The sequence below is a fragment of the Diaporthe amygdali genome (assembly GCF_026229845.1).
Source record: "Diaporthe amygdali strain CAA958 chromosome Unknown NODE_1_length_4327563_cov_65_473760, whole genome shotgun sequence".
In the NCBI taxonomy this organism is placed as follows: Eukaryota; Fungi; Ascomycota; class Sordariomycetes; order Diaporthales; family Diaporthaceae; genus Diaporthe; species Diaporthe amygdali.
This window is the reverse complement of record NW_026517021.1, coordinates 2,958,867-2,983,717: the sequence shown is the minus strand read 5'-3', so window position 1 is coordinate 2,983,717 and position 24,851 is coordinate 2,958,867. Positions and strand designations below refer to the sequence as shown.

At 53.0% G+C, this 24,851-nt stretch overlaps 8 protein-coding genes across 8 annotated transcripts; 5 read left to right on the top strand and 3 right to left on the bottom strand.

The window, feature by feature from the left end:
- Positions 1 to 771: 771 nt before the first annotated feature.
- Positions 772 to 3,499, bottom strand: J7T55_006472 (uncharacterized protein; the record flags this gene model as incomplete). The annotated part of the gene is made up of 3 exons (XM_053144681.1): positions 772 to 1,127; positions 1,499 to 3,224; positions 3,278 to 3,499. The coding sequence occupies 3 exons, from the start codon at positions 3,497 to 3,499 to the stop codon at positions 772 to 774; spliced, it is 2,304 nt and encodes a 767-aa protein (XP_053001237.1).
- Positions 3,500 to 4,414: 915 nt separating this feature from the next.
- On the top strand, positions 4,415 to 7,077 carry J7T55_006471 (uncharacterized protein; the record flags this gene model as incomplete). Its single annotated transcript, XM_053144669.1, has 6 exons — positions 4,415 to 4,630; positions 4,686 to 4,805; positions 4,877 to 5,137; positions 5,313 to 6,240; positions 6,337 to 6,866; positions 7,024 to 7,077. The coding sequence occupies 6 exons, from the start codon at positions 4,415 to 4,417 to the stop codon at positions 7,075 to 7,077; spliced, it is 2,109 nt and encodes a 702-aa protein (XP_053001236.1).
- Positions 7,078 to 7,758: 681 nt separating this feature from the next.
- J7T55_006470 (charged multivesicular body protein 6) lies at positions 7,759 to 8,597 on the bottom strand (the record flags this gene model as incomplete). The annotated part of the gene is made up of 3 exons (XM_053144658.1): positions 7,759 to 7,971; positions 8,070 to 8,433; positions 8,560 to 8,597. The coding sequence occupies 3 exons, from the start codon at positions 8,595 to 8,597 to the stop codon at positions 7,759 to 7,761; spliced, it is 615 nt and encodes a 204-aa protein (XP_053001235.1).
- A 2,941-nt stretch (positions 8,598 to 11,538) lies between these two features.
- On the top strand, positions 11,539 to 11,938 carry J7T55_006469 (uncharacterized protein; the record flags this gene model as incomplete). The annotated part of the gene is made up of 2 exons (XM_053144647.1): positions 11,539 to 11,757; positions 11,849 to 11,938. 2 exons carry the CDS (start codon positions 11,539 to 11,541, stop codon positions 11,936 to 11,938), a joined length of 309 nt encoding a protein of 102 aa, XP_053001234.1.
- Positions 11,939 to 13,482: 1,544 nt separating this feature from the next.
- J7T55_006468 (CUE domain-containing protein) lies at positions 13,483 to 14,988 on the top strand (the record flags this gene model as incomplete). Its single annotated transcript, XM_053144636.1, has 3 exons — positions 13,483 to 13,488; positions 13,621 to 14,509; positions 14,567 to 14,988. The coding sequence occupies 3 exons, from the start codon at positions 13,483 to 13,485 to the stop codon at positions 14,986 to 14,988; spliced, it is 1,317 nt and encodes a 438-aa protein (XP_053001233.1).
- A 2,572-nt stretch (positions 14,989 to 17,560) lies between these two features.
- On the top strand, positions 17,561 to 21,975 carry J7T55_006467 (ankyrin repeat protein nuc-2; the record flags this gene model as incomplete). The annotated part of the gene is made up of 9 exons (XM_053144625.1): positions 17,561 to 17,570; positions 17,918 to 18,003; positions 18,275 to 18,315; positions 18,426 to 18,510; positions 18,726 to 18,848; positions 18,903 to 18,962; positions 19,023 to 19,788; positions 19,882 to 21,728; positions 21,799 to 21,975. 9 exons carry the CDS (start codon positions 17,561 to 17,563, stop codon positions 21,973 to 21,975), a joined length of 3,195 nt encoding a protein of 1,064 aa, XP_053001232.1.
- A 634-nt stretch (positions 21,976 to 22,609) lies between these two features.
- J7T55_006466 (uncharacterized protein) lies at positions 22,610 to 23,451 on the bottom strand (the record flags this gene model as incomplete). Its single annotated transcript, XM_053144614.1, has 2 exons — positions 22,610 to 23,259; positions 23,352 to 23,451. The coding sequence occupies 2 exons, from the start codon at positions 23,449 to 23,451 to the stop codon at positions 22,610 to 22,612; spliced, it is 750 nt and encodes a 249-aa protein (XP_053001231.1).
- A 357-nt stretch (positions 23,452 to 23,808) lies between these two features.
- J7T55_006465 (uncharacterized protein) lies at positions 23,809 to 24,495 on the top strand (the record flags this gene model as incomplete). The annotated part of the gene is made up of 2 exons (XM_053144603.1): positions 23,809 to 23,962; positions 24,035 to 24,495. The coding sequence occupies 2 exons, from the start codon at positions 23,809 to 23,811 to the stop codon at positions 24,493 to 24,495; spliced, it is 615 nt and encodes a 204-aa protein (XP_053001230.1).
- Between the last annotated feature and the right edge of the window lie 356 nt (positions 24,496 to 24,851).

Genomic DNA, 24,851 nt, shown 5'->3' with positions numbered 1-24,851 from the left:
GTCCTCTCGGTGAAGCTTCACGCCAAGGCAGGTAGGTGGTGAGAAGAGGAGTGGGATCCTGATGAGGAACATGAAAGAGAGACAAAACAGTGATCGACCCGGCGGCAGAAGAGGAAGCGGCTCAAAGAAGAGCGGCCCAGGCCCAGCACCAATACCAACATCCACCGGCAGCACCCAAGATAGAGCGGGTCGGGGAAATGAGAAGGAGACCGGGGGACGGGGGCTCTGAGGAATCGTCAAATGTTCATCCAATCTGTACCAGGGCCCCCTGAGTGTTTGCGGGACGGGCAAATCAGAGAGCTCTTGTGCCTTGCATCCCAGGGACAGGGGCGTGCGGAGCTGAGCCAAACATCTGCACAAGTGCTGCACAAGTCAATGAAACGCACAATTGCGAGCGTTTAATCTCGCCTGTAGATTAGCGTCGGTGCTGTCCTTGCCGCAGGGGACATCACCGAACCCATCCACTTCCAATAAAATCCCAAGTGGGCTCCCGAAATTAGTGGATCGGCATCTCTCAGGGGTTGTACCTGGGAGAAGGGCTGACGCTCTTTATCACATCAGCTGGAGAAGCAGCAGCTGTCCCTGCAGGAGGCTTACAGTCCGTCCATCCCAGCAGTTGAGCCGTTGGAGCCAGAACGCCAGAGAAGCCTTTATCGCCTGTTGTCTCTGTCGAACCCGACCATTGGGAGACTATGAGGCCTGCTGCTTGGCCATGCATGTGAGTGGTGTAGCCAGGGCAAGGCAATTGCTTCTTTTCAATTAAGGGGCCAATCACGCCGATCTCTCGACCGCAAAGCTTTTTTCGGCCGAGTCAGAAGCTCCTGGCAGCCTGGTTTGCCCAGCACCGCGGGTGGTAACTCTTCGGCGCACGCCTGCTTGCGGCAGCGGGCTGGTGAAGAACCCATGGAACACAACCTGGGTCCAGGCCCAGTGCAACTGCCCACCGGCAGTGTAAACAGGGCCATCGTCAGGGGCAGCGTTCGAGATCCAAGCTTGCGGTGATTTCTGCACAATAGGGAGCCTGTGGGGCAAGTCGAACCAAAAGAGTGACGGAGTGAGAACCGTATTCGCAGGTGGCTCGTGTAACGTGGTGAAGGGAAGATCCAGGCTGCCAGGTACCTTCCCGGCTACACAAATTAGCCTCACATTTGCGCCTTATCGAAGCTTGCTTGTTATTGGGTCCTCGGCATTATAGCTGACCTCCCTCCATATAGATATGTTTTTCCTAGCTGCAACGCAACCTGCATTGGTAGAGGACCAGAGCGTGCTGAGCAATGTGGGTGTGCTTTCGTTATGCAAGGACGTGACCCGCTTGTCACCTCGCTAGATTAGGAGTCCGTTGAGCTCATCTGGTCGTCGACTTTTCGCGGTCTAGAAGCATATGGACTTGACCATGGTCGCAGAGCGAACAATTCATTTATCGGTGATTTGCAAAATCACGCTTTAAGCTGGTAGAAGTTCGGTGCGTACTCAAGCAGCCAACCCTTCTCTATCTTACAAACATCTCGGATGAAAGTTTTGTTCGCCGTTTCCATGACCTCGGTGAAAATGACCCAATCAGCTTTGCGGTTGAACATCACGCTGCTGGGATGGGCATGAAGGACTATTCCACCATCGATGGTGCTGAAAGTACCATCCGGAAGCATTCTCGCCGCCTGGGAAAAGTACCCTGTGGTCAGGCAGCGTCTTATTTGCTCGGCCTTTTTCACTGGATCGTTGCCCGGGTTTTGATTGACGGCGAGCGACTCTTCGATATTGATGCCGAATCGCTCAAGATATCGTTTCAACTGGGCTCTTATACTGACTGCACGCGTCATAGCCTTGAAGTTGAGATTGTGGTCATGGCAGAAACGACCCTCCTTTCGTCCTGTGCTCACAAAAGCTTGGTATGCATTTAATAGAGTGAGGTGATCACCCTCATCTGCTGCAAACTTCCGCCTTGAGCTTTCTAGCTCCTTCAGCTGGCCATCATTTTGAACCCATACACTGCCTCCAACACTCATCATGGCTGCTATTGTCAAAATCTCGCTGACACATCCGAAACTAGCGGCAGAGAGCAAGGTTTTGGCCATCATTGGCTCCACTGCCAGTTCTGCCATTCGCATCCCTAGCGGTTTCGTTAACTTGCAATAGTCGTCCAAGGCACCAAGCGAATAGAGTAACTCGAGGGCCCTGGACATCAGCTCAGCTGGAGGTGGTGTCAAAAAGTCGAATCGTAGAAAATTGGCAATTCCTAGAGCCCCCAGCTGCAGTATGAAAGGCGCGAGGTTTGATCTCTGAATTTCTGGTATGTTGGCATCGGGCATGTTTTTGTACGATTCTTCCTTGTACAGTCGGTAGCACTTCCCAGGTCTTGTTCGGCCTGCTCGCCCTGCTCTCTGCGCTGCTGCTGCTTTGGAGGTTGGAACTGCAGTCAGGGTTTCAATGCCGGACTGGGGGTTGTAAGCACGCTGCTTGACAAAGCCACAATCCACAACGTAAGTGACGCTGTCGATCGTGACCGAGGCTTCAGCGATATTGGTCGAGAATATGACCTTTCTCGTATTTTCTGGTGCCTGCTCAAAAACATACATTTGCTGGTCCGTTGAGAGCCCGGCGTATAGTGGGAGTGGCAGCAAGACTTGCAAGGCTGGGTCAGACTGTGCGGAGCGCTCTGCGACTGCGTTGATTGCAAATTCGATCTCGTCTCTTCCTGTGAGAAAGACAAGAATGTCACCTTTTGGTTCCTTGGCATGGATTTCGAGCACTGTCCCAATGGCCTTTTCAACGTAATCTTCAGCAGGTGATTCCAGGTAGAGTATATCGATGGGATACGTCCGCCCCTCAATGCTGATGATCGCACCTGTGACCTGGGATTGATCCTGTGTGTTCGTCTCACCACGCCTGGTGAAGAAATCTAGGAACTCTTCAGCTTGAAGAGTGGCACTGCTTATTATGATCCTCAACCCTGGGCGTCGCTTGAGAATCTTGTTGAGCAACCCTAGAAGAAAATCGGTGCTAACGGACCGTTCGTGGGCCTCATCGACCATTATGACTGAGTAACGAGACAACAGGGGGTCAACGAGGGCCTCCCGAATGAGAATTCCATCTGTCAGAAATTTTATGCGTGTCGCAGCCGATGAAACATCATCGAAGCGGATGGAGTATCCCACCTCTTTACCCAGCTCAGTGGCCGTCTCCTCGGCTACCCTGACGGCGACAGTTGTCGCAGCGACGCGACGCGGCTAGAGAGTCTGATCAGCAAGGGCTATCTGCATAGTGAGGAGGATGGACGCACTTGTGTGACAGCGACTACCTTTCCATCAGCGCACCAGCCAGCCTTCTCGAGGAATTGAGGTATTTGCGTTGTCTTTCCACTGCCGGTCTGTCCAACAACGATAGTGACTTGGCGAGTTTCGACCAGGTAGAGCAGACTCTGTCTATGCTTCGCTATAGGCAGCAAAGCAGGCGGCTTATAAAGTGCTGGGATGAAGGAAGAGCCGAATTCGGACTCTGCCATGTTGGATTCGGCCGCGCGCTGCGTATTTCTGTGGTCACCGTCATCGAGAAACCCATCCGTTTGAAGTGCAGGTAGGCGATGAGAGCATCTGAGACTGATGTACTTCAGACGCACAGACTCTTGAAGTCTAAACACTGGGAGAATGAGGTGGCTACCACAAGCGAGCTTTCTCACCTCCCTGCTGACAAGATCATGTGTTCGGACGGGTAATCGGTGTGTCTGTGAGTCCCTGAAGTAGGTATATCAATCGAGACTTGTCCCTAGTTGCACAGAAGCTTAGGAGCTTTGGAGTGTCTTGCTTTTGGACATGTCTGCGATTCTACTGTTACCTGGTGGGATGGAAATCGCTTACTAAGCCCGGTCCCTGGCAGAGATAGCGTGGAGGCCCAACCCGCCCACCAAGAACGGCACCTCTCGTCACTGTCTCCCAAGGCTCCTTTCTCCAACCTCGGAACAAAACTATCTCTTCCTACACTCCACCAGGCTCCGCCCACGACCGTTGTGATTGTTGCTGGCGTCAGTGACCCTTGCACTCCTGTGTTTCCGCGCGCGCCTCTCTGCTTGCCGCGTCTTCCACTTCTCGCACTTCCTTGGGGCTGTGGTCGACGAGGCTTTCCCGCCCGCAGACTGGGCCGCGCCTTGGCTCTCCTTTCTCTAACTTCAGTCCTGCTCCTGGGCTTCTCTTGTTCAGCAAGCACAGCTTGCTGAACCTCCGCGCGTGAGGAGAGCGACGAAGTGACAGGTTGACGATTCGAGTTTCGTCTAGAGCACTCGTCGAACACTCGTCGTCGCACACTTGTCGTCACACTGTATCCTCGGTCGCTCCGAGTCGATTTCCCTGCTTCTGTTTCCGCTGTTCACAGCCTGTTTCTACACTATACACCATTATGGTAAGCTCATGAGAATTCGTTCGCCATGGGGAGGGAAAAGAAAACAACGCTGGCGGCCGCAACCGCCAGCAAGACCGCCAAAGATAGGCATCAAAGAACAGGGAGGGACAACAACGCATGGACGGCACCCGTCCGAACAGACCTGGTAGCCCTCCCGGAAAAGAACATCACGTCCAAGCACAAGTCTTACTTTCAGGTTTTTGAGAACCATGACAAAAAGGAGAAAAAGCTCGAGCTACAGGTACACGGCATGATCGCCATCCCCCTGCCTTGGACAAGCAGCTCATTTGACGCAGATTACAACTGACAAAACGCCTCCTCCCGGATTCGAATTCGTGCCTATTGGGAACCCCGAGCTTACTCAAGCATGCAAGGAGCTTTCACGGGAGCGTGACGCAATGATCTTCATCGTTTGTGTACGTCAAGCCCAGCACTGTTACTTACCACTTGCAGGAACCCGTCTTTTAACGACCGAACGCTTTACCAGACGGCAAAGGATGCCAACGCGAATAAACTCGCACTCCAGATGAGCCGAACTGGTCACCATATCAGACGTACTATTGTCGAAGAGGCGCGTGCTCAACTCGGCGAGGAAGATGCCTCGACTGCCTCGAACTCGGGGGAACCAGAACCGATTCCTGAGACCCAAGAGGAATACAATGCGCAAGCCGACGCTGCGCTCAGGGACCTTTTCCCACGCATACCAAATACCGATAGGCAGATGATCATCGAGCATGCCTTCAAGAAGGTCAGTACGTGACGCTCTGATCAGTTAGAGTCTATTATAAACAAGCCATTCCATATAGGGCGGAACCTTTCAGGGACAGCCAGTCGTGGGCATGGTAGCCACATTGCCTCTTTCTCGACGTGTGCAACTCGCCGTCCTCGCTCATATTCGGCACAATCATACTCGGTATGACCAGCTTCTGAGAGAGGCTGGCTACCCAACCGCCAGGAAAGTCGTCGAGCAGCATTGTTTAGACTTTCTCGTCAAGTGGCGAGGGGATGAAGAGACCGGGCGAGACCAGTTTGACGAGATATTACGCGAGGTTGTTGTCCTGTCAGACGATTCAGACGAAGACTCAGAAGACGACGAGAGCAGCGACGAGGACTTTGTGCGCATCAGCAAGGCCCCGGACTTGAACCACGTTCCCGCAGATTCTTCGAGAGTCAGCAATGCTCTACACAAGCACAGATATGCCACGGTATCGCGGTCGAGCAGGGCGCTCTCACATAAGCATCCGGTGCCATCTGCTGAGGGAGGCTCAGTCCAGCGAACAAAGCCGCAGAGATCTAAGAAAACTAACCGTGGCTTCAAGCGTTATGAGGCTGTGGCCAAGCGTTGGGAGGAAGCCGTAAATCGAAACCGGTATGCGCAACATGCTGGAACACCTGGGCATGTTGCACCTATGGACAGGATACCCAGCCAGGGTTCCCGGCGGCCTCCCTCGGTTGAGATTGTGTCGCCCGTACACAGAGCTGATTCCCCTCGGAACTCACATTTGGCTCTGAACCCGTTGCATTTCTATCATGGTGGACAAAACCAAGGCCCACCACCCCGCCCAAATGACCGCCTTCCGGTTGCTAACCTTGACCCTCGGCAGCACATGCCTTTGGCCAGCTATGCTGGTCCTCAGTTTGCTCCCCAGTCTGCATCCCATTCCATTTCTCAGTCTGTTCCTCCGGAAGCCATGATCGTCGGCAGACGTATCACCCGTGTCCCGGTAGATATCCATTTGCAATCTGGCCCAGCTCCACAGAGGCCTTATCACGAAGAGCTGAAGGACTATCTAGTCCCTTCTATCGAGCCTGCATCCCCGCACTCAGGACCAGATGTGCCGCAATTCGTGCGTCAGGTAATTCGTGGAGAACCTAGAGGTCCAGAGCAAGTGCCTACTGGACGGACGGCTCCTTTTCAACATGTGGCACCTTTGCAAAGCCACGCAGGAAACTTCCAGTATGACCAACTTGATTCTGGCAGCGATAATCGACAGAGACCAGCAATGAATTCTCGAGTTGGTGAGCAGATCGTCACACCACGAGACTATTACTACGAATCACAGCCAAATCTGGCTAGCCAAGCACCTGAACACGTGAGAAGGGTCTACAGAGTACGAGAGCCTCTCGAGGACAGTCGTCGCTCGCGCGAGGCTCCTGTAATCACCTCCAAACGAGTCATTCGGGTGGAGAGAGGGGCTCAGTCTGCAGTATCCTGGGATTCAGAGCCACCTCGGGTGCGTGACTTCAGCCCAACCAGACTGGACCAGTATGCTGGGCGTACATTACCCTCGGGAGCGTTCGAGAACACCGGGCCTCGTCGCGTCGTGTACAGAGAAGCCAGCGCTTCCAGGTTCAAGGGATACGACCAAGATCCCGCCTCAAGCTCGGTGCAGCATTATCAACGCGAGGCCCATCGGGCACCATCCATAGGCTTCCCGCAAGGCAGCACATTTACCCGACCAGATTCATTCATTCCCGTTCGTCCAGCCGGGACAGCGGTAAATCAAGGTCCTCCGCCTCGTCCGTCCTACCGCGGGACGAGCCCTGTTCATCAAGACGTTGCGGAGTATCAACATAGAGGGCGAGTCAATATCTCGTATGAATGGTACCAACCCCACTAACAAAACTTTGCAGCCATGCTTATCGCGAGAGACCACAACCTCATCATGCTCGGGCGGGTTCCTCTGATGTTAAGTACTTATATGAGCAACCAGTCCCGAACCGAGATGCTGTTATTATTCGTCAATGATTTGGGCTTTACAACAATTTCGAGACGTGTCTGTGTATACGCGCGTCAATAATTGCGACATGACAGCACCTGGGCGGGTTTCGTGCGGAGTTTCCTGCGAATGTAGGTGTCGACTGTATCTGAAGGAGCGGCCTACTGGAGTGAAGTGTCAACGGTGAGACCGTGAATTGAGTCCGAGGAGCGGGCAATTTGTTTTCTACGCATAGCACGGGCGTTCTGTTCAACATCGGCATCGCTCATCAGGGAGGTATACATGTACTGGGAAGGGTTTGGCCCAGTTGCAATGCATCTATCAACAGGAATGGAATGCGAAATTAGAGGTGGTCTGAAGAGGCGACTTGGCCAGGGCTTGCATAGGACGGCGTCAAATGCGCGCGAGTTTGTCAGTTTTTTATGTGTACTATGCCGAATGCAATCAGGAGGCTCAGTGTAGATCCCACACTTGCCACGAGCAACAAATACACCAGCCTTGTCACATAAACTGCTTCTCAATTTCAACGGCACGTCCCTCGAGGCCGGATCTCGACGTTGCGCAAGGGCTACGTGCTTCCTCCCTCACAATTGCCCCTCAGATGACGCTGCAACGGCTTGCGCCGCACACCGCGCATCGCTCGTAAGTCTCATGATGCGAGCATGGCTTGCTGCTCCGGCTGTTTCTGTTGCACCCTTGCAGGCTGTGGTTCTGGCACAATCTCGTGGGCGGGAAGTGCGGTATCTGGCACGTTGGGCAGCGTTGCCCTTTCTCCCAGCTCGGCTTCCATAGCCGCAAGCTCCTCCTCGACCTCATCTTCATCCTGGTTCGATATCTTGCCCCCCAACATCTCGCTGACCTCCTATGATACAGAACCACTGATCAGCATCCGATTGGTCAAGCTGGAGGGGGGAGGAAGGGGGCCGAAGGGAAGGAAGTCTGTCCCCCGTGGCCACTTACATTCTGATACGCGATGGCGTCGGCCGTCTCTCCCATCAGCTTCTCGACGTGCTCTATGCCGCCCATCTCCGCGTGTATCTCCTTCAGCACCTTGGTGCCCTGCTGCAGGCCGAACACGACGTCCTTCTGTATCTGCGCGAACTCGACATTCGCCGTCAACTTCTCCAACTGTTCCAGCTGGCCATCGGTCTGTGCGAGGAGGGATTCTTGGTATTTCTTCCGGCGCAGGGCCAGCAGCGCGCGCTTCTTGTCGCCTTTGGCTAGCATCTGCTTGGCGATCTCGGTCTCGCGGTCGGTGAGGACGGTTATGCGCCGCTGGTACTGGTGCAGCTTGTCGCGCTGGGTCTTGAGGTCAAGGATGGCCCTTTGGCAGAGAAATGCATGTTGATTAGCTATGTACTTGCGCGACTGGAGTGTGGCCATCTAAAGAGGGAGTCTTGTGCGGGCTCTATGGATGATTGATGCGTGGGGTGCTCATGCTGTGTCTCACTTGTCCTGGGCCGTAACCCGGCTGGGATTGTTGCCCATGGTCTTGCTTGCAACATGCAGATTCCGAACCAGCAGTATTGATGGTTGCCTATTTATTCTCGTCGACCCTGTCGTGTCAAGTCATGGTGAAGAGTGCTTAGGACGGACCCAGAAGGTCGTGGAGTTTCAACGCCGATAACGTTCCAGACGGTTCCCAGGCTGGCTGATATCATAAGGCAGGTCACAGGCGTGCCCAGGGTTGCAGCCAAGCGATCGACCTCTCGCTTAAGACAACCCGGAACAGGTACCTGTCTTAAAACGTCACATGCAAGACATAACCACACGACCACTTCACCCTAGCACACAGTACAACAGGAACTAAAATTCTGTTTTCTTCTATAGATAGAAGAGTTGAACATGCGAGGGCTTTTTCAGGCGCACAAGTCAAATTCTTTTGCGTCAGGGATACCTAGATACTTCTCTCACTATCAAGAGCCTCGAGTACTTGGGAATCTAACGCTAACACCGCCTATTAGTGACTGTTACTGCTTTCGTCTTTGGTCCCGAAGTGCAGCCGAGTGCTTCATCTCCATTTCGTCCAGGCCCCAGATATCGAATATTCGTCGCTGTCTGCCACACCGACACGAAGCGATCCAGCACGCTTCGCTAGGCTTCAATCACTTGTACTTATGACTCGCATGTCCATCTCGCTTCTAACACAGTGTTTCATTGCCTCACTAACACCGACGCCTAGACTGGAATTCATGGTGACATTGGCATAACAAAGCCCTTACGAGACCTCACGGATATGCAAAGACTCGGTGAAAAGTGCACACCCTTCGTATAGTTATATACACTAAGAGCATCCTCCTTATGGATACGACTTCCCGGGCGGACTTAGAACGGTCGATATCAGAAGTGCAAGAAACAAGCATGCCCTATGACCAGGCCAGACCAATCTCCTGGATCGAATCTGCAGGGAACGTTCCATTTCGACGGGCAGCTTTATGCTTTATTTGGCACAGATTCCTGGCAGATGAGTTCTTCCTCGGAAGCACTTCATCCCACATCATTAACCTACTCGCAGTCGCCCTCTCAGAGTGCACTTTGACAGATTATGATTGATCCTCGTCAGGCTTCGCAATGACTTGGTCCGGTACGCTGTCTCCCATACTCCTCGGTGCTTGCCACTTGGGCCCTTGTCCGAGCCGGCTGAAACGCTCCAGACACAAGAGACGTGTGCTGCGGTGCCCCATCTGAAGAGACTGGCCTCGATCAGGCTATTGTTGCGAACAAGTTCCAAATGGAAGGTACGGCGCGCCACCATCTGGATGCAGCATTAGAATACTTGACTTGCGAAAAATACAGCTTCTGCGTGCATGGTCATCGAAGCTGTTTGAATTAGGCCGGTTTCCTACTTGTCTAGTTCAGGTCGTCAACGGCAAGGCGTTCTTGGTGTACCTTCACATCATTCGCCTCCTCTCTGTAGTTTTCACATCTTATGCTTGAGGAGCGCTTTCCAAGCAACCGCTAATGCCACGTCCTTTTTCCTCCCCCAACTGAGGACCAAGTATTTTCCCGAGCGTTTACCTATGGTGTCAAATTGCAACTTAGCGTCCGAGGAGTTCCCTGCAAGCAAAGGCCGGGGGGAAGTAAGACGACAGAAAACAAGCAGATTGAGAATTGGATACATACATTTACCTGGTCGAAACAGAGAAGCAGAACCGCCGTCATTTAATAAAAAGTTCTCCCAGGGCTTTCTACCTTCCATCGAAAAGGGGGACCAATGGTACCGCCTCGTCAGGTAAATGGAGCACAATTGTAGGATGCGTCTCTCTAGCAAACAGGCACGTAAGACTAAGTCCCATGGACGCGCGTTCTCTCAGCTCCCGACACTCACGGTGTAATCTAGCAATTGCGGACATTTTGAGTCATACATGAAGCCATCTTGCGCGACTGTGAGGGCGGTCCCCCAGTGAGGATGTGGAACTGTTCAGGATTTAGCTTTGGAAGCGGTGGCGATGCACGACCTCTGGCATCTCTCAATTTGTCGAAGGTTGTACTTCAGCAACAAAAATCAAGAAGAGATCCACCACCTGACACATACAGATGACGCCTAGAAATTCCCCAGATTTGAAGGGGAGGAAGCAGCTCTTCTCATGTGATGCGAGCATGTACTTGCCGAGCTTTCCGGCGTCTGAATGGCGGTGTCCAAAAGTTGGGTCATCTACTGCTCCGCCGCTGGGCAGTACCGTGATGTGGGCGGACTCCAGATGTCGATGGAGACTTCTATTATTGGGACCCGGTGGTGCCGCAAGAAGTACGCGGCGGCGACGTGTATACCGGCCTATAGCCAGACTGTTGACGATGCATACGGCCAAAATGCTCAGACTCGCAGTTTCGCTCTATCTAGCAATAATTGAGAATTGGTGAATAGCTCAATGTAGTAGTACATTATCAACGAAGTTCCTACGAAACAGTGCAGTGCATGTCGACCTTTCTTGAATGGTAAATAATTGCGCGCAACTCGGATGTCGGCCTGTGTTCTGATTGTAGAATCCCGATTGTGTTGTAGTCATTTGAATCTCATAGGGCTTGTTTAAGGTTTATGTTCTGAATTATAGTTTTGCTTGGTACATAGAGATGGCGTGCAGGGCGACGATCGCAATTGAACTTGACTCGATTTCTAGACGCCGATTATGAAACTCTCACATCGAAAACACCAAAACACCATACTGGAGTCTTCGAGTCAAGCGGATTCTGCCCAGCTATCCCCAGCATCCGCAGTCAGTATCGGCACCACCGTGTCTCCCGAAAGATCGCTGACATGCAAGGCCATCACCACGACCAACCGCCATGAGCGATGAAAGCCAAAAAGTATATAAGCAGGTCAAGAGTTGCTGTTCAAGTTTGGTTTCCTGCTCATCATCACACTCCAAAAACTTCAAGACTTCACACAATCATTCCAAACAAACACCAACAACCAACACTCTCTTTCAAGATGCAGTTCCTCGCCATCGTCTCCCTGGCCCTTGCCGGCCTCGCCTCCGCCGCCACGGTTCCTGAGGTCAACAAGCGTGCCTCCACTCCTCCGGGCTGCGCCAACGCCTACTACAACGACGGCTCTGACGGCTCTACTGGTGGCTGGGGCTGTGCTGGAAGCACCACCTGGGGCGACTGCACCAGCTACTACTGGAAGGAGTCTCCTCCTTTTTGGTCTGTGAGTAGAATGATCCTCTGTCCTGGTTGTGTGAGACAGATACTAACAGCATCGCTCTCAAAAAGTGCAACTAAGCATCCAATCTCGCCAGGAATGGACATCTGGGCTCCGGCGGGATGTCTCGTTCTTCCCCATCCTTCAGCAATATCACCATTCTCAAAGCGGATCTGAGCCTTTTTGAATGAAAGGGACAACTTGGTCACTAGTTGTGTGGGGCAGACGGGCAGACTTGGGCGTATACTTTGACTTCTAACATGCAGCACTTTTTTGTGCTATCAAAGATGGAGCCTCTCAGGTGTTTGGCAACAGTATTTGTATTATACCGGTGGGAAACAATTCGTGTATCATTCTTATTTAGAACCAATCATTGTCATATACGAAAAGTTCGCGACTATAGCCATCTTATATTTTGTGATATGTGTTGATAATTTTTTGACCTTATAGTGTAATTGATTATATAGTGATTTGGTTGCTACAAGAAAAATACGTAGTATACTATGGCACTCGGCCCCAAGATAAAGCCGTTCAACACACCTGCGAATATAATTATTTGCGTGCCACAGCGGCTTAGCCCTACCATGCTTTGCAAGTAGATTTAGCTTGATGCTCACATTGGACTGAATTGCACGAGGCTGTTCGCAGCTTCCTCTGAGCTTACACAACTTACGAGCGTAAGCTCGGGTGTCCGCTTCACGGCCACAGTGTCTATATGAGTAATAAGTGTCATAAAAAGATGCAATTAGAGAAGGAATAAAACAGTTCCTTATAAAATAAACAGTTATCAGATAATCAGTTGCAGGAGAATTCTTTTTATGATAACTTCCTTTGAGGGAATAACCTCTTCTGAAAATAATCTGTTTTAGAATGACCTCTTCTAGAATAACCTCCCTTAGGATACTGCCCTATGGGGTAATCTCTTATAGAACTACCTCTTGTGGGATAATCTCCTCTAGAATGATCTTATATGGGGAAGTAAATAAGCTATACAGGACTTCGTGATGATGTTTTCGCATTTTCTAAAGCATGACGGTATTGCTCCAATAGTGCATGTGACACCTGTTGATGCAACCCTGTATACAAGTAGAATTGCACTTTCACCCTGGGTTGGGCGTTTATACTACCATGCAGTGTAACCGTGTGCCAGCCGTCTGCCCCAAAATGTTTTCGAGCAGCTCCTAGTCATTGAGAGGGAGCAAATGAACCATGTCGGGTTCCTCGGATAAAGATGGGTGGGGCTTGCTCAACTGACAAGGCCTCGTTCAAGAGGACAATAACGTACCTAACCCAGCGGCAAAGCCAACTGCCGTTTTCGCCAGCAGCAGCGCACTGGAGTCAAGGAGGAAGAGCGAATCCTTTGGTGTAAGTTGTACACAGCTGTCAGTATTACATAATATCAGTGCATGTAATTGTACCTCTAAGCAGTCATTGAAGACGTCCTGGAACCTAGGTGCCCGCGGGAGTACCTAGGTATGCCCCACTACGACACAGTCGCCCATCATGTGCCTAGGTACCTAGGTACCGCCTGGACTAGTCCGTCACTGCCCAAGCGATTGGAGATCTGACGCAGCCAGGCAGCTTCTCCCAAAGCTACGCACCCTCGGCCCATCCATCGCATTCGCAACACGTCTCAACTATCTCTCGAGATCACCTTTACCTAGCAACTGACTGAAAAAAGTTGTCGCCATAACATCCATTTTCATTACATTGCGCCCATCTCGGTTCACCATGTCGGTAAGCAGCATCCCCTAGCTCATCTCCGAAGCATTAGCAGAAGCCTGGACTCAAACATCAGACGAAGCTCGGTTCATGCGACTACCCACTCCCAATCAAAGGCATCCTGACTGACGACTTTTCCATTTTCAGGACAAGGTGCCAGAGTCACCGACTACAGTCAAGCCACTGGACTACTCAGACGACGAAGACGTTCAAGAATCAGGCATCATCAACATGGACGACGGCACCACCAAACCGAACCCTACGTCAGGGGCTGCGACAGGCGCCTCTACGGAGGCCTCAACTGGCACTTCGGCTGCCCCCAACCCATCAACGACCGCTTCCCAGGAGGCGCCTCCGCCGAAGCCCCCTCGTCCAGCGACCGAGCAACAGAAGAATGAGGCCATTCTGAAGGAGGCATTTCCTACCATCGATGCTTCTGTCATCAAGGCTGTGCTGATCGCGAGCCGGGGACAAGTCGACCCAGCGTTTAATGCGCTGCTGGGTATGAGCGACCCCGACGCCATTCAGCAGGACACAGAGGAGCAACCTCCCCCACAACCCCCGCGACCTCAGAATGCCCAGTCCCAGCTCGAGGCAGATGAGGCCTATGCTCGCCAGTTGGCGCAACACTACGAGAACCAAAGTGCGGCATACGAAGCCCGGACTGCCAACAGAGGCCCAGCAAACCAGCCCCGCCAACGCCAGCAGACAGGCCTGAAACCCAACGAGCTGTACGATGACAGAGAGCACAGCTTCATAGACGATGATCTTCCCGTCATACAGGAGCAGCTGAAGAAGGGCTTCCAGGAGACGCAGACTAAAGTGAACTCGTGGTTCAAGGACATCAAGAAGAAGTTCGACGAGCAATTTGATGAGAACGAAGGCTCATCGTCCCACCAGCAGGGTGGTCGTGGTCCCTTCATGGGGCGAGGCAGCGGGGAGTCATCGAGGAGGAGCAGGGACTACGAGCGGTATGATGCTGATCCGGAGCTGCTCAGCGACGACTTTGCCGGGATGAAGTTCCGCAGCGACGGCAGTAAGTATCGGATACAACACCAACGCGCTCTAAGCCAGATGCTGACACTTAACTTAGCACCTGCCGGTCGTCAGCAGACACAGAACCCCAACCTGTTCAAGCCGCCACCACCCTCCGTGTCCCCAAAGCCACACGATGGTCGCAAGGTGTCCTTCAAGGACGGCGTCGAGGACATCGACCTCTATAGCACCTCACCCAAGAACGCAGCCAGAGACTCGTCTTCTGCTGCGGCTACTGGCGGCAAACCCAGCAAGTGGCAGCCGCTGTCTTCGGTTGAGCCGAGCCCCATCGCGGAGAACGACCCTTTTAGCCTTGGTGACAGTGATGATGATAAAGACGCCAAAGACAAGCCAGACAAGGCCGGCATCAAGATGGAGGACTCAGAGGACTCGGAGGAAAGACTGAGGAAAGCAGCGGCGGAGGCAATGGCGGACAGTTTGGTTGATGACAAGGCCAAAAAGGAAGATGCAAAGAAGTAATTCAGCCCATGGGCCATCCCCTTTGTTGAGCGGCTCGTCGCTGGCAATGAACCATGGTTCTGAGGTATGGTCAGAATAAGACTTGTGACCCACCGAAGAGCCTCACCCTTGATTCCATTAGTTGAGAGCACCGATTGAGGGTACTGTGCGGAGATGAAGCTCCAAGATGTCATGTCTCTTCGTGTGTCTTCTTACCTGAATATCCCTAGAAACATAAGCCTTGATTCCCCCTCAGCTTGAGCCAAGAAGCCATCTAGTTGATGTTTGTCAACGGCCCGGGACGAAACTCTGCTCCACGGTGTCCCATTATTCGGAAGAAGACCGCTTCAACCATGGAGACAGGAGAGAAAATATTCTTCATCAACAACGGCGTCAACAATTTCTCCGTGTTACTGCCGATACAAGGTCAGCCCACTGGGAGGTAAGGCGAGGGGGCTTATCTCCCATTATTCTAGAGCAAGTTGTCTCATAGGAAGTTATCTCACAGGAGATTATCCTGTGGAAGGTCACCCTACGGAAGGTTATACCGTAACAGATTATCCCATAAGAGCTTATACCATAAAAGGTTATCCCACGGTCGATTATCCCATAGGAATTTGTACCATAGAAGGTTAGCCATGGCAGATTATCCCATGGTAGGTTATCCCATAGTAGTTGTCCCACGATCGATTATCCTACAGTTGATCATCTCACGTTTGATTATCCCGTTATCCTATAGCAGATTATCCTATGGCGGATTATTCTATAGCATAAGCTGCTGCAGGAGGTTATCCGAGGGAAGGTGTTCTTGTGGAGGGTCATCCTATATTCCATGGTAAATTATCCCATGGTCCGTTATCCCGTGGCAGATTATCCGGTGTTCTCGTGGAGGGTTATCCCATGGCAGTTTATCCCAAAGCAGATTGTGCTCTAGGAGGTGATCGACTGGCAGGGCGGCTCAGGGCAGACTCTCACTGAAGATTGTTCACCTGGAATTGCGTAAAAAGCGGGACAGGATATTGCACCAGTGGGAGCACAAACATCTGACTGGGCTGCTGGGTTGCACATATAGCTGGCGTGCAATGCCGGGACAATTGTTATCGTGGGAGTCGGATCATTGCTGGATAAAATTTCCGGAATGTGCTGAGTTGAGGGAAAGAGAGGTTCTCCACCAGTATGGGTTACGTAGCACGATTACATCCTGCCTCCTTCCATGTGTTTCCCCTCCATCCATAGATCTTTGCAGTTCCTGGTAAGGGGCGGTCGGGTGATGTTTGTGAGACGTGCCGAAGACCGTTGTTTCCAAGGTCATCATGATGACATATCAAGCCTCATTTAACCATTCAATACCCGGTTTGACGAGCGCGTCAAGCGCATCACGATTGGGAACAGTGAGTGGCTCGAGGTGGTCGTCTGGGAACGTGGTTACAGCACAGACTAGATCTCGAATGAAGCAGTGCAGGCTGGCGGCTGGACTCTCCACTTTGCCGTCCAGGGTAGACCGGAACAAGCTTGGGCTCAAAAAACGCACGTTCTTTGAAGGCCGGGTGTGATTGGTTCGTCCCAACGTAGACATGATGATACCCAGCAACGGACGAAAGAGCCTCAAGAAAGGCATGATACCGGGGACGGATGTCCTCGGCGGGAAAGAATCGCGTAACAAGGAGTTGTCGCTGCTTCGCATTGGGCCCCTTGCACCTGCCAACGTGCCTCGTGGATCTCGGAAGGCGCACACACATTGAGGTATACCGTACCGGGTTGGGTCCCGTGCTCCCTTCAACTCTGACTCGGGGCTTGTCGTTCCTAGTAGTAGTACACTGCCGACGTTGAAGACCTCGACCACCACATCCCAAGGAAAACCAAGCCATTGCGACGACCACTTGCACTTGGTTCTACACTTCTGAAGGGCGAACAAACCCGCTGGAAGTACTTCGACCACATTCAGCAACGTGATCAAGCAGTCGGACTCTTGCGAGGTACATCACTAGCCCACTGTCATCTTCGAGTTTTGATATTTGAGTATAGCCCGTTTTAGCTGGGGCATCAGCTCGACCAAGACTGATAAATTCTGGCTTCTTGCTATCAAATAGTTATCTGAAACCAAAAAAGGCTATCGAACCTGCTGCACGGCCTGCGCAGAAAGCCCTCCCCCCCTTTACACAAAACGTCTGCAGGGCGGTTCGTCTAAAGCCTACCCTACCTTCTGGGGACTCATAGCTTACCTGCCACCCTACAGTTACTCACCTTCAGTCACCTGGCTCTTCACCTGGCTAGTCACCACCACCATCTCAGCAGTCGGTCAAGTCCGGGGCAGTCGCGTGGAGGGTTCAGTCGTCGCTTCTTTCGTCTCCTGCAGGAAGGAGCTTCTCATACAGGGGTCTTTCCTACAATCGCCTACCCAGTTACATTCGACTAGGTTGTTGCATCACTCACTCGCTCGCTTACTCACTGTCTAATCGGGTAAGTCCAAACATGTTTCTGCTATCTTTCCTTTTGCGTGGGTGTTTGGCAGTCTCGTCGATCATCTGCGGGCCAGTGCCTGTCGGCACTCCGCTCCCTCAATCACTTAAACACCATCCCCCTCGCTTTGAGCATGAGTCAACGTTGCCATTCTGTCTATTTATATGTATCGTGCTATGGGCTGCTTTCTATGTACAGTCTCATTGTATCTGCCCATCGGAGATAATTTACGATCCTCAAAGTGGTACGGTGGTCACACATGGCGTTGCCCTCCTTGCAGGCCTGCTCCCGTTGCGGACCCTCACTTAGCCTTGACAGCCGCTCCACTGTCTTTCAATTTTCAAGATCTTCGAGCAGCGGGTGCTCCCGCTTTGTCAGGCAATAGAAGAGAAAAAGCCCGCAGGTCTGGTCTGACTTGCAATCCGGGAACTCGTGTCTGATATCCTCCTTGCCCAGGTTCCACAGAAACTACGTTACCTCTCTCCACTAGAGGGAGAATCCGCGCAGCAGTTCAAGACATATTTCGTATTGGAGACTATTGGTACTGCAATCCCGATTGGCAAGGAGGAAGCCCAGGTCTGGACGAAAGAACTCCACCTTGTTGTCGGGGGGTCTCGGGTCTCCATCGCCGCGGAAGCAGGCCCAAACAAGTCGCACAGTCAGGACCAACTTGTCCATACTCCAAAGAGAGCTACTGCTAAAATCCGACGTCACACCTGCATGGGCAGTTTAAGAGCTTTCGTTGGCTGATACGCCCTCGATCTTTTCTGACCTGGCAGTATCTGAGACTGCCCAAGTCGATAAAGAGCGGGCAGTTTTCATCTTCAATTGAACCCTTGCGTCACAGCCTGTGGCCTCTCCAGGTCGGCGGCTACAACCTCGCACTATGTAAGTCACCCCTGACTCCATGGCTGTGACTGAAGTCTTTGCGCCCTACTTGGCTTGTGGCTCGTGCTGCTGCTGTGCGTCCATGCCAGCTTTTGCTGATCCTCCAGTAGGAAGTTTGGCAAGCAGATTCAGAAGCGCCAGCTTGAAGTTCCTGAGTACGCTGCCAATTTTGTCAACTACAAAGCACTAAAAAAGGTGTGTCTTGCCTCCAGGGCCTCCCCTTCGACCGCCCCCTTTCCGCTCCGCAGCCCCGTCCACTCTGAAATAGAAAGGGTACCACAAGAATTCTCTAAAACAACAATCGAGGAGTACAGTGGTATTTAGACAAGCCATGTTTCTCACGGACATCGCCGTCGCACAGATAGGAAAGATGGGAGAGAGACTTGGTCGCTAACTGCATTTCCGTATAGCTCATAAAAAAGCTCTCCGCAACTCCGACGCTCCAGGCCCAGAATGACCACCTTCATCCCGCCCCTACAATAGATTCTCAGGCTGCCTTGCAGGCGAACAAGGCCACGTTTTTCTTCCAGCTGGTATGACGGCCTCTCGGACCCGTAAAAGCGAGTCTGACCGCACCAATGCTAAAGGTAGACCAGGAACGAGAGCTCGAGAAAGTCAACGCATTCTATCTTCAAAAAGAGGCAGAGGTAAATTCACGAACGGTCGCCCTTGTAACATTGACAAGGTATCTGACCTCCGACTTGTAGCTCAAAATTCGGCTTAAGACGCTCCTGGACAAGAAGAAGGTACTTCAGTCCCGCCATGGCATATCAAGGCGGTCGGCCAAGTTTACGACCCTCCAAGAGGGCTTCCAACAATTTGCGAATGATCTCAATAAGCTGCAACAGTTTGTCGACATAAATGGGACGGCATTCTCGAAAATATTGAAGAAATGGGACAAGACTTCCAAGTCAAAGACCAAGGAGCTTTACCTCTCCAGGGCTGTGGAGGTTCAGCCTTTCTTCAACCCAACAGTCATCAGTGAACTCTCTGATCAGGTCACAACGAGCCTGCAGGAGCTTGGAGCATGGGCAGATGGGGACCACATCAGCTTTGAGGGACAAGGGCGCCCAGACCATATTGTGAGCAGCCATCACCTCCTGGGCACCGAAGAGGGAGATGCGGACACTGTTCTCCTCGAGACGGTCATTTCGGGGAATCTGGACTCTTTGAGAGACCTCCTAGGGCGTATGAGAGCAGCAGTGGAGCCGAACTCAACAATGGACCTGTCTTTGATGGAGAGGATCACCAGAACCTTCCTGGCGTCCATCAACGAAGCTCCACAGGAATCCCTTCAGCTTCTGCTCGACACAGGCTTGGTGGATATCCAGTCAGAAGATGACATAAATGAGCGGAATTGTTTGCACCAAGCAACTATATACGGCAACTCCTTTGTGTTGAACCTAGCGTTGGAAAAAGGAGTTGCCGTCAATCGAACGGACGTATATGGTCGGGTGCCGTTGCACTATGCCAGTATGCATGGGCGGCTGGACATGATCAGTGCACTGCTGGCTGGTTAGAAGACCCCAACTCTCGTCCTGTTACACTTCGCTAACCTAGAAATAGTTGATGCCGACACCATCAATCTCATCGATCACGACAATTTCCGGCCGTTGGTACATGCGATCATACACAATAATTTGGACTGTGTCCAGATGCTTGTGGAGAAAGGGGCACGGTTGAATTCGATCTCAGAGACTGACCATGCTCCTCTCAATCTGGCGTGCAAACATGGTTCATACGCCATCGTCGAGCTGCTTCTGACCAAAGGCGCCCAGATCCTGCCTGATGCCGAGGGTCTCTATCCTCAGCATCTCGTAGCCAGGTCTGCCAGGAACGCCGATCTGCTGAGCCTCCTGAAGCATTTTGGAGCCGACTTAGATCAGATTGACAAGCTGTATGGATGGACACCACTCGTACATGCTGCCAGTGAGGGAAATGTTCCCTGCTTACGAGCGCTGTTGGACGAAGGCGTCGACGCGAATATTCTTGACGAGAAAGACCTTTCAGCATTGTACTACGCAGCATGGGAGGGTCATCTGGAGTGCATGAATCTACTAATTTCTCTGCAAAGTATTTCTAAAAAAGAATCGAGCCCCAGGACGACCCAAGTATTGCCGCCGTCATTGGGCCCGATGGCTCAGAGTCATGACTCTGAAATCATGTCACTCGATCCAGATGGAATTCCAGACCTCGAACTACCGCCACCCATCATCCCACTGCGCAGATACGGACACAACTTCCTGGACACCAAGACCGTCGTACAGATTAACTTCGGTGCGGATGCTGAACAACCACTCGTTTTCTTCCACGACGGCAAATATCCCGCCGCTCGGTTGACCATTTCGTCCAAGGCTTCAGACTTCATCCCCAAAAATATCATCCTTCCATTCACAGAAGATACCCGTCTTGTTTCTTTCCAGGTCGACAATCTTGATGCTTTCACATTGGACTTCGACGTGTTTCCGACATACGGAGCCAAGGTCATCGCTAAGACGGTGGCTTTGCCAAATACCTTCCGTGCCTCATTGAGCAGTTCCGGTAGCTGCTGTCTCCCCCTGTTCGATCCTCGACTTCGCGCGATCGGTCAAATCAGTTTCAATACGCAGGTCATCAAACCTTTCCAGGGCAAGCCCCTCGAAATCACCGATTTCGAGACATACTGGAAGGCGACCAGGCAATTTGACCGCCATATCAGCAGCTTTGTTACTGGGTCGAGCCTTGTTGGTGACTTTGTGAGACTCTACGTGCAGCAGACAAAGGACGGCGTTGCGATTCTATGGCCTACAAGGACAGTGGACATGGGTACAGAAGGGATGGCCGTTCCCCTATCATGGGTGACGCATTCGCAATTCGAGCAGATGGCTCGCATTTCACCTTCCAGAAAGGCACTCGCAGCGGGCAATCTCAGCCAACAGACTGAGCTCCACGAAATTCACCGCCTATTCGCATCAGCGGGGCTCACTCTCGCCGAGGCACTGGACATGCTGCCGCCAAGCGTGAATGTCAACTTGCACTTCATCTACCAGATAGCCGAAGACCACGCCCACCCACAGCCCCAAGAGTCTAACAGCCGTGGCTTAAACAGCTTTGTTGACTCGGTCCTGGGGATCGTGTTTGACCACGCGCGTGTGCAGCGTGCACAGTCCCAGCAGAGTGGCGGCAGCGCGGCCGTCCGGTCCGTCGTGTTCAGCTCGTACAGCCCTAGCGTTTGCACCGCGCTCAATTGGAAGCAGCCGAACTTCCCCGTGTTCATGTGCAATGACCTCGGCCGCGAGGAGGTCTCGATGGCGCCCCCGCAGATGATCGCCGCGGCAGTGAATCATGGCCGTCGGTCCAGTTCGATCAAGGAGGTAGTCCGAACTGCGCAAGGCAACAACTTCATGGGGTTGGTGGTTGCTTCAAGGCTCCTGGTGTGTTTTTATCCACCCCTCTCGCGTATACATCTTGAGAAGTATTGTTGTGCTAATCATAAATGAATAGAAAATGGTACCGGCGCTGGTGGACGCTATCAAGGCTCAAGGGCTCGCCCTCGTAGTCGACAAATCCTCGGAGGCCGGACCGCTCTCTAACCCACCCCCTGAAAAGCAGCCCCCGGGCGTTGATGGCGTTTTCAAGTACACTGGCGTCCTGAGATTCACCGATTCGATAGACATGTAATAGCTGGTGACGACTTTTTGTACTTCCGAGGGAACAGGAAAAGTCCTAGATCATGACAGGAAAAGTATCATGCAGTGGGGTCTGGAGCTTACAAGAGCCCAAACTACAACAATGTTGGAATTTGTGGGGATCAAAGCCAAATCGGAAATGAACAAGGCGGGCATGCCCCAGCAGCGGGAACAGTAACGCATCGGTATGCGACATTTGAGCTGAAGACAGTCGATTTGCCATAGGCAAGCCCACAGGCAGACACAGGCTTTGCAGCCAGATAGATGCAAAAAGAACCCCAACTTTCGAGAGACCCATTATTTTATCCACAGAGTCTCGCATCTGGATGGTTCTCGTAGCGGCCTTCGTCCAACTCGTAATTCTATGATGAAAACGGATCTTAAGGTCGTGTTCACCTAGGTTACTGGATAGTAAGACAATATAGTAATGGCATCTCATCCGAGGTCACGCCAACGTGTTTTGGTCAAAACTTCAAATGATATTCTGAATAGGGGTATCTGATATCACACGACTCATGCTTTCGCGTGCCTCATTCTAGTAAAATAGCCATACGACAAGTGCGAAACTACAAAAATGCCTAAAGACTTGGCAGCCTCTCCTCGACGGCGACACATGGTCAGCTGGCTCACGCCCCCTTGTAGTCGTACTTGAGCGCCGTCAGCTCCCTCTCCGGGTCCACGTTGGCCATCAGCAGCTTCGCCACGATCACGACGGCGTACACGATGGCGGGCAGGTTGCCGAGGCCGAGCCAGCCAAAGTGCTGGCGGTGGTCCTCGTCGCGGTCGTAGTGCTCGCTGCTGCCGCCGCGCCGCTGCACCAGCAGCCCGTACAGCACCAGCACCGCGCAGAGCCCCACGTTCAGCAGCGGCAGGTGCCTCTCCAGCGGGCTCCTCTGCGGCGCCAGGCTGAAGCTGCTCGCGCGCCGCCGCCGCTGGCGCCGCTGGTTCAGGGTGCTCAGCCCGCTGGGGCCGTCGTCCGACCCGGACGCGACCCCGGCTGCTGCGTCGTCTCCCTGCTGGCCGCGGGCGGACCCTGACCTTGCCCGGCTGTCCAGCGCGTGGATGCCCGTCTCGGTCGGCGGGAGGCTGAAGAGGAGGAAGGCCGTGCTTGCTAGGGACGTCAGGCCCAGCACAGCGATGAGGGTCGTCGAGGGCCGGAAGAGTGCGAGGAGGTAAGGTATGCACGACAGGATGGGCAGGGCGAGGAGGATGATCTGGTATTGCTGGTTGTGGGTTGCGTTCTGTTCGGCGAGGTCCTGGATGAGCTTCTCCTGTTCTGTTCAGGGGCAGGTCAGCAGGCCGTAAGCTCGTGAGGAAGATGTGTGCCCGTGTATTCTACGAAAGGGAGATCAGGACCAGGCAGCGTACCCTCTTCGTCGAGGACCTCGGGAGTGGTCCCTGTGGAACTCTCATCGGTGGGGTAGTGGAATGTGCGACGGAGCCGCGTCCTCGCGTTGTTTATATCCATGTTTCTTCACTTCTGCAGGAGGCCGTATTGAAGCAGCTCGCTGCTGTGCTGACGACGGGCTCTTAAGTGCAGGCGGCCAGAGAGTGAGGCGGCAGCTGTGCGTTGGCGAGGTTACATGAGATGAAGTGAAAGCAGCAGGCAGATCGTAAATAAGGTTTGGGAGCTGAGCTTCTGCCGAGCTGCGTAACACTCGCCTACCGAGCACCCTGGGTGACGTCGATCCCCCAAAGAGCCGCTGCCGGCCGCGCGAGAAACAGGGGTCCGGGGCCCACCTCAAGGTGGGATGATCGACCGCAGCATTGAATTATTCGAACGTCTTTTCTCCGACGACCAACCTTCACAGACACGGTTGCAGACATGTTGCCAAGGCCGATATGTAGGACGTCAGTCCTTCGGGCACTGAGGTTGCCCGTCTCCAGGAGAGCCCTCCTACAGAGACGAACGCTCATCGCTGCACCGAAGCCGGGAGACGGACCTCTGATGGAAAGGCGGTCCGACAGGGAGCTGCCAGGTGAGCTCAACGAACCCGTCTCACGACATGGCTTAAGCCTCGTGCGCGTATGACTGACACTGTGGCCCGCAGACGTCGAATCAAACCGCTTCCGCTGGTCGCGCACGCTGCCCATCTTCTTCGCTATTGTCGCCGCCGCCAGCGTCGCCATCTTTAACTACCAGAAGAGCTCCTCGCCCGTCGTGTCGTCCACGCTGTACGCCCTGCGCCACAACGCCCGCGCCCGCGAGTACCTCGGCGACGAGATCTACTTCGAGCAGCAGATCCCCTGGATCAGCGGCGAGATGAACCAGCTGCACGGCCGCATCGACATCAACTTCAAGGTCAAGGGCACCAAGAACACGGGCGTCATGCACTTCGCGAGCTTCAGGCCCACGCCCAAGGGCGTCTTTGAGACCACAGAGTGGAGCCTTGAGACGAGCGATGGGAAGAGGATCGACCTCTTGGACGACGGGGACCCGTTCCGCGCGATGAGGATGCCGGGTGGGCTGGACGATGACGACGACGATGCCACAAGAGGGTTCAGGCACTAGGTGAGGGCAATGGAGGAAGACTGTCCTCTCTCCTATCGACAGAAGCCTGCAGAAAGAGAGGCGAAGGGGAGGGGGGGGACAAGATAACATCTGCGGTCGACAATCCCTAGAAACCATTGATTTTCTCACGACGCACAGACGCGTCGTGTGAATTTGCAGCATCAGGGGCGCGCGTTTGAGCAGCAGTGCACGTGGCGCTTCAGTCGCATCTTACTGGGATAATCTGACTGTGAGGCTTGTAGGGTGGTTCATACACTACAGTCAGGTCAGAAACCAGGGGACAACCTCCTCTGGGATAACCGCCTGTGGGGCAACCTTCTATGGGATAAATTCCTATGAAATAATCTCCTTTGGGA